This window comes from Euprymna scolopes, chromosome 7 (genome assembly GCF_053919585.1).
Source record: "Euprymna scolopes isolate OS-2025 chromosome 7, ASM5391958v1, whole genome shotgun sequence".
Classification (NCBI taxonomy): Eukaryota; Metazoa; Mollusca; class Cephalopoda; order Sepiida; family Sepiolidae; genus Euprymna; species Euprymna scolopes.
Window position 1 is genome coordinate 106,161,062 of NC_136488.1, and position 13,885 is coordinate 106,174,946.

The window sequence follows — 13,885 nt, forward strand, 5'->3', positions numbered from 1 at the left end:
ATACACGAGCTTTTAACATTATATATATATATATATATATATATATATATATATATATATATATCTATATATATATATTTAGGCAGCATTTTCTCATTTAGACAAACATTATTGCACGGAATTATTCTGTTTTACAATTTTCCTTTTTATCTTCTCCAATCCCCGGATAGTCCTTCTCGAAATTGTATATGTTGGATCCATAATAGCTTGTTAATTATGAGTGAAGCCGGAACGTTTTGAAATATTTGGGATAAATTTTTGAAAATGTATATATGTGTTTGTATATATAGATGTGTTTAATATATGTAAAAAAAAAAAAAAAAAAAAAAAAAGTCCGCCCACCTAACTTGTAACAAGCTTCCACATGACTAGGAAAAAATGTATATCTAAGTAAATTAAAAAAACAATTTCTACATTTATTTCTACAATATGCCTGAGGATGATAGAAGTACTTCTGTCGAAAGCGCTCGCGATTATGGATCCAACATATACAATTTCGAGAAGAACACAAAAAGGACTATTCGGAGATTGGAGAAGACAAAAAGGAAAATTGTAAAACAGAATAATTCCGTGCTATTCAATAATATTTGTCTCTCTCTCTCTCTCTCTCTCTCTCTCTCTCTCTCTCTCTCTCTACATATATATATATATTTATATATATACATATATATATATAGATAGATAGATAGATAGATATTTACATGTATGCATATACAAATATACATGTATACAATTATATATATATATATATACACTTGTGCCCGATATTATTCATACCCCCCTTGAAAATTGAGTTTATTAGGTGTAACTTTTGTAAGAATTTATTGTTTACGTCCATATTGATACATATTCTTAATAAACCTCTTCTGATCATTTTCGTCATTTTAAAATCTCGGGATACTTGTAATAAAAGAAATATACAGCTATTTATAAAATCTGCAATGTTCAAAAATAATCATACCCCCTTATTTTTTCAGTATTAATCGAGTTTCTGACTTTGTTTTCTGTTTGATTCTTATTTTGAATGCTTTTATACAACCTTTGATTAATTTCATTTCGTTTTTTGCATTTTTCAGAAATTAAAATGATATCAACTGAAAACCAATAAAAGAATAAAAATTATTAGAATGGGGAAGAAAAAAGAGCTTAGTAATGATCTTAGGACTAAAATTGTGAATTCACATAAGGATGGTTTAGGTTACAAGTCAATTTCCAAGAAATTTGAGGTCCCTACAGCAACAGTACAGAGCATCATCAAAAAATTCCAGAGCCACCACACAACAAACAACTTGATTGGAAGAGGAAGGAAAAGGAAACTGTCTGCTAGAACCACCAGGAATATTGTAAGAAGTGTTAATGCAAATCCAACCACCACTAATAAGGACATTTTAGAAAATCTGGAGTCTTCTGGCATAAAAATATCAAGGCAAACATCGCAAAGGACTCTGCATGAAAATGGTCTGAAAGGAAGAAGACCAAGAAGGACTCCATTGCACACCGGAAAACACCTTGCAGCACGTCTAAAGTTTGCTAGGACCCATGTGAATTCTCCAGAGTCCGTTTTCTCAAGTATTTTGTGGACTGACGAAACAAAAATTGAATTGTTTGGCCATATGGATGCTTCTTACGTTTGAAGGAAGAAAGGAGAAGCTTACAACCCAAAGAACACCATACCCACAGTGAAACATGGTGGTGGTAGCCTAATGTTTTGGGGCTCCTTTTCGGCTAGTGGTCCAGGTAGTTTGGTCAAGATAGATAGAACCATGAAGAAGGAGCAATATTTGGAGATACTCCAGAAAAACATTAGACAGGATGCGGAGAAGCTCCATTTAGGACCAAACTGGGTCCTTCAACAGGATAATGATCCAAAACATACTGCCAAAATAGTCAAGAAATGGTTTGAGGATAATCAAATTAATGTTTTGGAATGGCCTAGCCAGAGTCCCGACCTGAACCCTATCGAAAACCTCTGGCACATATTGAAAACTGAGGTTAAAAAGCGGAAACCTAGAAATTTGAGGAATTTGGAGAACTACTGCATTGAAGAATGGTCAAAAATCAGTGTTGATGCTTGTAAAAACCTTGTTGATAAATATCCCAAACGGTTACAGGCAGTTATTAAGAATAAAGGGCATGCTATTGACTATTAGTAAGAGAGGTATGAATAATTTTGAACCAGTGACATTATTGTTTTTCTTTGTATAATGTTTCAAACTTGCATAATTTATTTATTTGTTGAGTTTAAATTAAATGCTTATGCTTGATTTATTGTTTGAAATCCCTTTAATATTGTCTACCTTTTGGTTTGAGCAATATTCTTATAGAAATCTCAAAGATCCGAGGGGTATGAATAATATCGGGCACAAGTGTATATATATATATATATATATATATATATATATATATATATATATATATATATATATATATATATACGCCCGGCATTGCCCAGTTGTAAAATACTCTTAGATATTATATTTTGATTTATGCGAATATCGTATTTATTATTTATAAGTAATGATTTAAAAAATTGACTCGTTCGCCACCACCGAGAATCGAAACCAAAACGTTTAACTTACGATCTACTTTTTCCTTTGGCATTAATGCCTGAACTATGAAGACGTGTTTGCTGTAAGGCTAAAAATTAAAACATGAACAAATAGCTACTACGTTAAGCATGCATATTCGTAATACCGTCGTTTGACAGTCACCTGGCAAATTACATGTTCTTAATTTTCACAGTTTTGCACCAATTTTCCCTGGCTAAAATCCAAATACAAAGTTTCGCATATGTTCGAATAATATCAAAAATAATAATCATGTCAGTAGACCAAATACTGACAAAGAATATCTGCATGAATATAATTACACATAATAGTTAACTAAAGATGATCATTATATATGAAAACCAAAAAAAAAATTATTATAGGAAAATAATTAAAATGAATGTTTAAAAGAATATGCAAATTAGCTAGATCTTTTGCAGATGAATGCAATTCCACGACCTATATATAACGAAGTGGGGAAAAAGGGTTTTTAATATGAACATCAATACCTAACCCCTCCCCAAATTTATAGGAGTATATATATATATATATGTATATATATATATATGCGTGTGTGTGTGTGTGTGTGTGTGTGCGTGTGTATAAAAATGTGTATGTGGTGCACGTAATTAACAAAACATTGATTTTGTATAGTTCCGATCGATTTTCATAGGAATTAAATTCCAGAACAAATATTTAAGTAACTAAAAATAAAAAAAAGCAATAGATAAAAAAATAGATAGAGAGATCAAAGTTGTATCATATTGCAATTTGATGGCAGTTTCGATGTAAATAAATGCTAACGTGTTTGGGAAAATTCAAAAAACGCATTTTGGACAAATTCAGGCAATAACATAAAACGTTTTTTGCACAAAGTTGCATTTTGCTGATCTCTGATTTTCATTTCAACAATATTTAATCTATAACAAGTTATTCAGTAGTAGATTAATTCCAATGGACGGTTTGGAACAACTTTTATGTCCTTTTATGAAACTTAAAAGCAAGATATATATATCGTGAAGCATTGATCACATTAGATGAATTTCTTTCGAAAATTTTAGGATTTACTCTTCCAAATAAATTGCTAATAAGTATGGATCATATTTCATGTAAATCTGAAGTCTTTGAATTTTCAATAAGCCGCTGTGCGCATATCATGCCTCCTTAGCAATCCTCTAAAACTCTCCAAAGAAACATATTTTGGGAAATTTTGTTGTCATTATCAGAGTTGTCACGAATCATTATGCTTATTAGTTTTATTTCCAAATATATATATATATATATATATATATATATATATATATATATATATATATATATATATATATATATATATATATATATAGAACTTGTTTCTTTTCGTTGAGCACTTTCAGTTGTAATAAGTCGGTTAACTTAGCTCATATGCGTAGATCGTCATATAATGACTAGATCACTCTGACTGATGTTAGAAGCATTCAAAAAGAATACATGTTTAATTTCAACTGCATGTCGTTGTCGGTAGCGGAATGGTTCAGGTGCTTGCTAATGAAGCCAGACATGACTTCTGTTGCCAGGGTTCGAATCTCTCGACTGGCGTTAATCGTGACATCCTGCACTGATGATTCCCGAAAGGATGACATACTAGTGTCTGTAGGTATTTAATTATTATAGTAAATAATCGGAGCAGAGTCGAATCAAGACAGCAGACTATTCACACATGCTCGACGTCATTTCAGACTTTTATGAAAATAATTTCTTTATTAATAAAAATTTGTAACTGCTTTATTTATGATTAGTCGATTATTTAATGATCTAAAAATGCTTTGTATTAAAACGGCCTTTTTAAAATCCTGTTAAAGAATCATTCAGTAGTCATAGTTTAAAATTTTTATTTTTTATTTTGTGACACTTCGAAATTAGAAAGGAAATTGAATGCATTTCAACTATTGACTGGAAAGGAAATTGTTATGTATTAAAATATTGAAATTGTTATGTATGAAAATATTGAAATTGTTATGTATGAAAATATTGAAATTGTTATGTATTAAAATATTGAAATTGTTATGTATGAAAATATTGAAATTGTTATGTATGAAAATATTGAAAATATTTTTGTAGACATGGAATAAACATGATTTTAATAAAATTAGTTGTAGCTTTATAAAGATTTGGTTCGATTATAAAAATATGGTTTAATTATAAAAATAAACGAGTCAAATCTTTATAATTAAACCATATTTTTATAATCGAACAAAATCTTTATAATTAAACCATATTTTTATAATCGAACCAAATCTTTATAATTAAACCATATTTTTATAATCGAACCAAATCTTTATAATTGAACCATATTTTTATAATCGAACTAAATCCTTATAATTAAACCATATTTTTATAGTCGAACCAAATCTTTATAATCAAACCATATTTTTCTAATCGAACCAAATCTTTATAATTAAACCATATTTTTATAGTCGAACCAAATCTTTATAATTGAAACATATTTTTATAATCGAACCAAATCTTTATAATTGGAACATATTTTTATAATCGAACCAAATCTTTATAATTGGAACATATTTTTATAATTGAATCAAATCTTTTAATTAAACCAAATCTTTATAATTGGAACATATTTTTATAATTGAACCAAATCTTTTAATTAAACCAAATCTTTATAATTGAACCATATTTTTATAATTGAACCAAATCTTTATAATTGAAACATATTTTTATAATCGAACCAAATCTTTTAATTAAACCAAATCTTTATAATTGAACCATATTTTTATAATCGAACCAAATCTTTATAATTAAACCATATTTTTATAATCGAACCAAATCTTTATAATTAAACCATATTTTTATAATCGAACCAAATCTTTATAATTGAAACATATTTTTATAATCGAACCAAATCTTTATAATTGAACCATATTTTTATAATCGAACCCAATCTTTATAATTAAACCATATTTTTAAAATCGAATCAAATCATATGATTCAATAATAAAGATTTGGTTCGATTATAAAAATATGGCTCGATTATAAAGATTTTGTTTCGATTATAAAAATGTGGCTCAATAATAAAGATTTGGTTCGATTATAAAAATATGGCTCAATTATAAAGATTTGGTTCGATTAATATTTAAAAGATCGAATGATATTGTAATAAAAATTTCAAAATACTATTAAATCTAGCATAGTTAACAAAAACAGCGAAAAAAAATATATGCTTGAGATAATCACGTGAAACAATAACATAAAGTTGTATTTTAGATAAATCGATAGTTCGATACTAGCGCTATAAATATTGGTCTTAAGGATTCCACGTTAAAAAGATTCATCAGTGATACTAGACGTAGCAAGATTATATATATTGTTCCTATTTACAATGCCTCCCCACGGGACAGAGTTAGACACCAGGGTCGTTTTTTTTAACGTGGAGAAAAGGGAAAAAAAACTATATATCATTTTAATAATTATTTTCGACAAGATTAACAGGACAAGAAGTAAAGCTATATAGACCTCTAGACAATTACTAAAACCATCCCACCAGTCTCCGAGCAGACTTGCCCTCACCCCTTGGGGTGGGGCCTAAATAATGACGGCTCCACATAGGTTTATAAAAAGAGGCGTAACCAAATGCTCTATGTAAGTAAAAAGGATTTACTTTGTAACTTTTGTCTTTCCACACTTGTTTGCTTGGATTTCCTTGCTCAAATATATATGTACATGTGTCGCATCACATTAATGCTAGGACTATATATATATATATATATATATATATATATATATATATATATATATATATATATATATATATGAAGAGAGAGAGAGAGAGAGAGAGAGAGAGAAGAAGAAGAATGAAGAAAAATTACGTGTACATATATATTTTTTAAAAAGGTTTTAATTTCGTTACGTTTTTTTTTCAACAAAACTAGTTGTCATTAACCGGCGTTATCCGAGAGTATTCATTTTTATGTTTAATTTTTGTTTAGCTTTCTTCTTTAAATGTATTCTTTTTTTTTCAGCAAAGTATTTTGAAAGATAAATTTAATAATTGTGCTACCGCTTGTTTATTAAATCATTAATTGAACCAAATTGTTATTACACTAAACTAACATGTTAAGATAATGTTGTATTCAATCTCTGTTTATAAACTTATTGGGTACAAATAGCTTCTCAAATTGTTCAGCTTTTAATTAAATGAAAATTTGCTAAGAATTTGAACGTCAAAAATGATTTACTATTCAGCAAAAAAAAATGCTTTCAAATTCCATACAAATTTGGAAAGATTACGACATATTTGATTCTCTAACATTTTATATAACAACAATTACAATGACTAACTTGTTTACGAAAAAAACGAAAATGCATTCTGCTGGATTACTATTTTTAATAGGATTTAAACATTTATTGCATTTTGTATTTAAATAAGTAATATATTAATAATAAATATGTAGGTTTACGCAGAAGCGAGAAACACATTCATCCTTACACACGAGAATAATCGGACATCTGAAAAATCTATCCAGAGAGATAATGATTTTAAAAGTAATAATTTTGTGTTTTTAATCACGCTGTTTATTAACTTTTCTCTAAATAAATAAAATTAAAAAATGTGGGTTCTGAATGAAAAATTGTTCGCATTAAGTGAAAGGCTATTGTCAATCAAATAAATACATATGTAAAACAGTCAAAAAAAAAAAAGAAGAGAGATAAGAAATATCTGTCTTACTGTTTTTCTTTTCTTTTTCTTTCATTTTCCGATTTCCTCCGATTGAAGCCGAAGTATCTTCGGCTCTGGTGACAGGCGGTCTCGGACCAATAGCAACAAACGACGTGCTACTTAGTGTAAAGAGTGGGCCGGATTAGAGACAACATAATAACTAACCGAGAGAGAGAGAGAGAGAGAGAGAGAGAGAGAGAGAGAGAGAGAGAGAGAGGGGAGAGAGAGAGAGAGAGAGGGGGTAGGGGTAGGGGTGCGTGTAAGTGTGTGAGATAGAGAAGAAGGGACTGGGGAACGTGGCTGTGGAAAAATCAGGGTTGATGACGACACAAGCTGTTTCAGATCGTAGCTAAAAGCCGTCAGTCGAAAGCTGTTACTCGCCCATTCAGTCATCACAGCGCCGTCTCAATCAGTGACAATATATATAAATATATGTATAAATATACGTATATGTACGTATATTTATGAGATTCTCTCCCCATTAGGAAAATCGTTACTTCTGATACAATACATTGGCTAATATCGTTTCCACTCTCAACGTACGGGTATGTATTGGACAATCATTCACGTTTGAAAGCAAAACAGAGTGGCGAAAACCCGACAACTTTGGAATAATAATAATAATAATAATAATAATAATAATAATAATAATAATAATAATAATAATAATAATGACAACAACAACTATATTTAAAAAGTAAAGAAAAAGGATAAAAAAAGAAAAAAGTGAAAAAGAAAAAGTTCTTGATGTTTTTAATATATTTTTAACTTTTAGAAAAATTCATAGAATAAAAGTTTTTTGTTGCTATTTTTTCTTGTGGTTTCTTTTCTTATAATACGGAAAATGACTACTGCACATGATTTATAAAAAAAAAAACTCTCTACAAAATGATATAATAATTTTTTTTACCCATTTTTTCTTTCTGTCAAATAATTAATAATTTATTTATTCTTTCACTTCGACATTCGGAGACGTTTTCTCGCATTTTTTCCCTAATGAAACCAAACCAGACTTTTATATATTTTTTGCCAAAAACCCAAACTAATTGTTTCTTATTAGATATATAGGTATTAAACATTAAAATAAAATAACACTTTATTAAAATAAAACAGAATTTATAAAACATAAGAAACTTCGGAAACCCCTCAAATCTAGAATGAGTACGTCATCAGACGAGGAGCGCCCTCGTGCAACCGAGGTTAATTCAGTGATCCCTTCCGGGACGCTGGTAGGTGCGGGTGGAGGCGGAAATCAACCACCACATTCTACCCCTATTTTCATTCGAGCTGCAGATCGCTACCCACGGACTCCTAAGTGTGCTCGGTGCCGTAACCACGGCGTCGTGTCGGCGCTCAAAGGCCACAAACGCTACTGTCGCTGGCGGGACTGTGTGTGCGCAAAGTGTACACTGATTGCTGAACGACAGCGGGTGATGGCTGCTCAGGTGGCCCTGCGACGCCAACAGGCGCAGGAGGAGAACGAAGCCCGCGAACTGGGACTGCTCTACGGGCCGAACGGTCTGCTCACAATTAACCCGGAAAGTATGCCGCTTTTCCAAGGCGGTACCGCTTCCGCAAACTCTGCCGGATCTCCAGGGATGACAGCGACAACAACAACGACAACCATGGCAGGTGAAGCCCGAACGGGGGCACCTACATTGGCCGGTCAAGGTGGAGGTCATATTACCAACGTCTACTCCGAAAGCAACGCTTACAGCTGTGACACTGCTCTTAACGGCGCAAGCCCAGGTAAGCCAAAAATTGGACAAGAACATTTCACATCTCTCTCTCTCTCTCTCTCTCTCTCTCTCTCTCTCTCTCTCTCTCTCTCTCTCTCTCTCTCTCTCTCTCTCTCTCTCCATATAATATATATATATTAAATATAATATATATATATATATTAAAAATAATTATAGTAATAATTATGTGTGTGTGTGTGTGTGTGTGTGTGTGTGTGTGTGTGTGTGTTACTAATCAGTGAATATGGATACTTTTGGTTTCAGGAAGTATGCCCGTTGGACTAGAGAATACCACATGTTCTCCGCTCATCAGTCGGATTAGATCATTGAGTGACGAACGAAGACAAACGGGCAAGATATACGATACATACTGTTAATATGAAATGTATTAAATATAATATATATAATTATATAATTATAAACCTAATGGAGAATCTTGTTTTTATTTTTTTATACAAGTGCAAAAGTATATCATATATATGTATATATGCGTGTGTATATATATATATGTATATATATATATGTATATATCTATGGGTGTATATATATATATATATATATATATATATATATATATATATATATACACACACCATAAAATTTATATCTAGATATATATATATATATATAAAGATTATTGGCTACATATGTTTAGACATGTTTCAGTCAGCTGCGACTTAATTCAAAATCCAGATTTGTCCCGCCACTACTGTTACATGTATGCATATATATATAACCAAAATATAATCATACATAATGCCTACTGGAGAGAACTTGAATGCCTCAGGTGTTTATGATGTTTCTGTACAGGAGTTTGTCAGGAGTTTTGCATGGAGGGGGGGGGGGTTAGGGTTAGGGTTAATAATTAAAATAATTAACCCCACAATTTGACATTGACTAAATATTCATCTGACATAGTATTCGTAGTCCGAATAAGATCTTACTATGGCTAAACCACACTAGCTTTACGAGGGATAATACACCTTCTCCAAATGATGCTACTTCAAGTAACAGCATGACACCGGACCCCACACCAACTAGAGGAATTCTTGTCCTAGAATCTGGTAATGTCAATAGATATGCAAGATATACTATAATATATTAAATGGTCAATTTGGGAGAGAAAACTTATGTTCTCAATTTGGTTATAAACTCAGTGTTTAAGAGGTAAATGAGATTTAATAGAATATTCGAATATCTAAGGGTTTAGGCTCATTACCGTTGGGTCCCGATTCCGAATCTCGCTAGATACAGCCACTCTGATGAGTCGTAGACGACGAAACACGTGTCAGTGGATAATTTCATTTTAAAAATAATATACATACCGCTCCCCATGTGGGGGTACCAAATTGGTTAAAAGGGAAAATTATTCCCAACTCGCATTTAGGTAAAAATGCACTTTCGTAAATGATTGAATTCATTCAAAACATATCGCTAAAACCAAAACAAAACAACATCTATGTCATATCTCGTGTAGAGATCAAGTGTTAGTCCCTAGGAAAGGAACCCTTGAATTCCAAGAACTTTCACTGAAGTAAAATAGAATTTGTAAAAATAAAAATGTATACTGAATTTTAGCTCTACTAGTTGCTGAGCACTTATCTATAAACATGTAGTTTGATTGGATTAACATCCATGAACCACCAACCACACAAATACTATATATATATATATATATATATATATATATATATATATATATATATATATACATATATATATATATATATATATATATATATATATATATATATCGACTGGTGTTAATCGTGACACCCTGTACTGATGATTCCCGAAAGGATGAAAGACTAGTGTCTGTAGGTATTTAATAATTATTATGGTAAATAATTATATATATATATATAAATATATATATAAAGAGAGAGAATGAGGAACACCAAGATCTGACAGATAGCCAGATCTTGGTGTTTCTTAATTCTATGTCATTGATTTACCGAAGTATTTGACAATTAATCTATTGTTTTGATTTTTTGTTTGTTTTTAGTGGAAATTAAAGTTTATTTTTGTTGATTTGTATTTCTGGTTACTTAAATTCTCTTCTGAAGATGATCCGAATTTGAAAAATGGGTACTTGGCATTACTTTATTTTTAATTTATTCATTTATTTTTGAGAATGTTTTGCTTTTCATTTTTTAAGAACACCGTTTAAGGGAGAAACAAGTCAAGACCCTTTCCAAAAATATCAACGTTTCGTGTAACTCTTAGTTAAATACAAAGCAAATCTACTAAAGTAATTCGATAACATAAAATGAAACATTAATTATCTGAACATTTATTCAATTAAAATAAAGAAAAATTCGTTTTCTCAAAAAAAAAGTCCCATGCATTTTAATAATGATTATTTACAACTATTTGTAAATTTTAAAATCGTACATGAATGAAAATCTTCATTAATTTTAGGATCTGTTCAATTTTTAATTCAATAAATATTCAAATATTTATGTTCGATTTTTGTATTATCATATTACTTTAGGATAATAGTTTGGTTTTGAACTAAAACTTACACCAAACTTTGACATGTTCGGAAGTTGTCTTTTTGAATTCTTTTCCACTCACATCAGTTCTTAAAAAAATGAAAGCAAAAAAAAAAAAAAAAATGGTAAAAATAAATAATAAATAAATAAAAATAAACAGTTATACATAAGTGCCGAAATATGTTATTTCATTGAATAACTTAAAATAAACATTGTTTTGAAAGCTGCAAAGAACTTTCATATTTTTGTGCATAAACTTGATTTTGTTCATGATTTGAAAATTATTTAAATCAGCAAACGCATACAATATATATATATATGTATATATATATATATATATATATATATATATATATATATATATATATATATATATATATATATATATTTACTCATGTTCACCCCTTACAAAGCATATCGCCACTTGGACGTAAGGGGCTACTATCTGGGGTCATGTCTAGGAAAGGTTAACAAGATATTTGTTTATGTTACATTTAAACTTCTGCATATAAGTACAGCCAGGGAAGCAGGCAACAGGAAGGGAATTCCAAAGTCCAGCTGTTCGAGGGAAGAAACTATTAGAATAGAAAGCTTTCTGGCACTTAGGGACAACAACAGTGAAGGGTTGAGATTTTGTTGCTAAGCGGGTTTGTCGGGGATATATATGGTTTCCACGTACGCTTCATATACAGAAAGATGTGTGTTAACTCGGTCCCCTGGAAAAAAAACCCCAGGGGGACAGATAAATTTGCAAGGTTAATTGATATTCTGCTTTCCTCTAATAGATTGGACAGTTTAAGCAAAAAATCTATTATTGCTCGTATAATTATCTCAATGTTATTTTGTTTTAAGTAAATAATTTGATATGTATAATTTACTTAACAATATTCTAAAGCTGAAAATCAGAATCTAAACAAAACTGTAAATTACACATTTCTGTGATGTTACCATAGTTGTTCGAGTTAGCATTTCTTCATCTCATAGTTCCCAAATGCAGTTTCATATTTATACAACAACCTGCGATTTCTATTAACTGGAAATTTGTTCATTTTAAATTAAGATGAATCTATAAATTCGATGGTGAGTATTCAAAAACCATATTTTATTTCATTCAGTTTTATCATTCAAATTATTTTTATTGGTTTCTAGAAAATGAAGAAAATGTATCTTTAATTGTTACACATATAAATTATATATATATATATATATATATATATATATATATATATATATATATATATATATATATATATATATAGTGAGATAAATTTGTCAGATTGGGCTAAGTTTCTGTTTGATTTTTTTCTTTTAACTAATATGTATTAATTAAATGGAAGGTAAATAAAACTTATAAATTATTATAAGTTGATTTACATATTCAGAAATATCAAGGCATAAAAAAACAACCAGGGATAGTGTACGACCGTTTCAGAGACAATATCAAGTTTATTTAAAAATAGTCTCCTCATCAGCACAGAGGTTTACACTAAATGATGATAAACTGCAATCGAATTGATCGTTTACTGGAAAAAATCACAATAAATAATTAATAATACATGAGTCTACTCAAGCTTAGGTATAGGCGAAGATCATAAAAAGCGGTAACATTTTTTCTTTTTCTATTTTTTTTTTTTTGCATGGGGGTCACAACTTATCAAGGTCCAAAGACCACTCAGGAATAAGGGTTATTGCGTGTACAGTAATCAGTGAGATAGTATTGTTGTAATCATTAGTATTGGGGGTTTTGATAGAGTGTCTTACTTAAGGGGGCGGTTTGTCAGGAGTTTGTTTATGTTGGACTTGAAGACGTCCAAGTTGTAGTCAGGTAGGAAACAGCCAATTGGGATATATATATATATATATATATATATATATATATATATATATATATATATATATATATATATATATATATATATATATCAGGTTGATAAGAAAGTTCCTGCGGTTTTTTATTTTTAAATTCAGATGAATGTATCTCGGTCAATATAAACACCATCAGAATGAACACTTGTTTGCCGGCGTAAAACAAGTGTATTTTTCAGTAACGTAAAAAATTTCGTGTTCTGGTGGGTGAAGGCGTTTTTGGTATCGGTTAGGTTCTTTAAGAATTTCTCATACAGAAAGTAGTTGAGATGCTTGAAAAAGTGGTAGTCGGTGGGTGAGTGTTCAGGAAAATATGGCGGATGAAGCAAAGTTTTGTAATTGAAATCGTTCAACTTTTGTATGGTCGGTTTAGCAACGTACGGTCGGGTATTGTCGAGGAGGAGAATTGCATCTTTTTTGTTGACAAATGCTGAGTGATGTTGTCGAAGTTTCTGATGCATGTCATCCATTTATTGACGATAATTCTCCGCCGTAATGGTTTCGCCTGCATTAAAAAAGCTATAA

The 13,885-nt window shown here is 30.2% G+C and overlaps 1 protein-coding gene across 1 annotated transcript in view; it reads left to right on the plus strand.

Annotated features, from left to right (window-relative positions):
* Positions 1-8,288: 8,288 nt before the first annotated feature.
* LOC145279880 (doublesex- and mab-3-related transcription factor A2-like) overlaps positions 8,289-13,885 on the plus strand; it is a 105,909-nt gene continuing 100,312 nt past the window's right edge. The window contains exon 1 of the mRNA XM_080131339.1: positions 8,289-9,009. Coding sequence (XP_079987465.1) covers positions 8,418-9,009 — 592 coding nt within the window. The 5' untranslated portion in view covers positions 8,289-8,417. The remainder of the gene's footprint in view (positions 9,010-13,885) is intronic.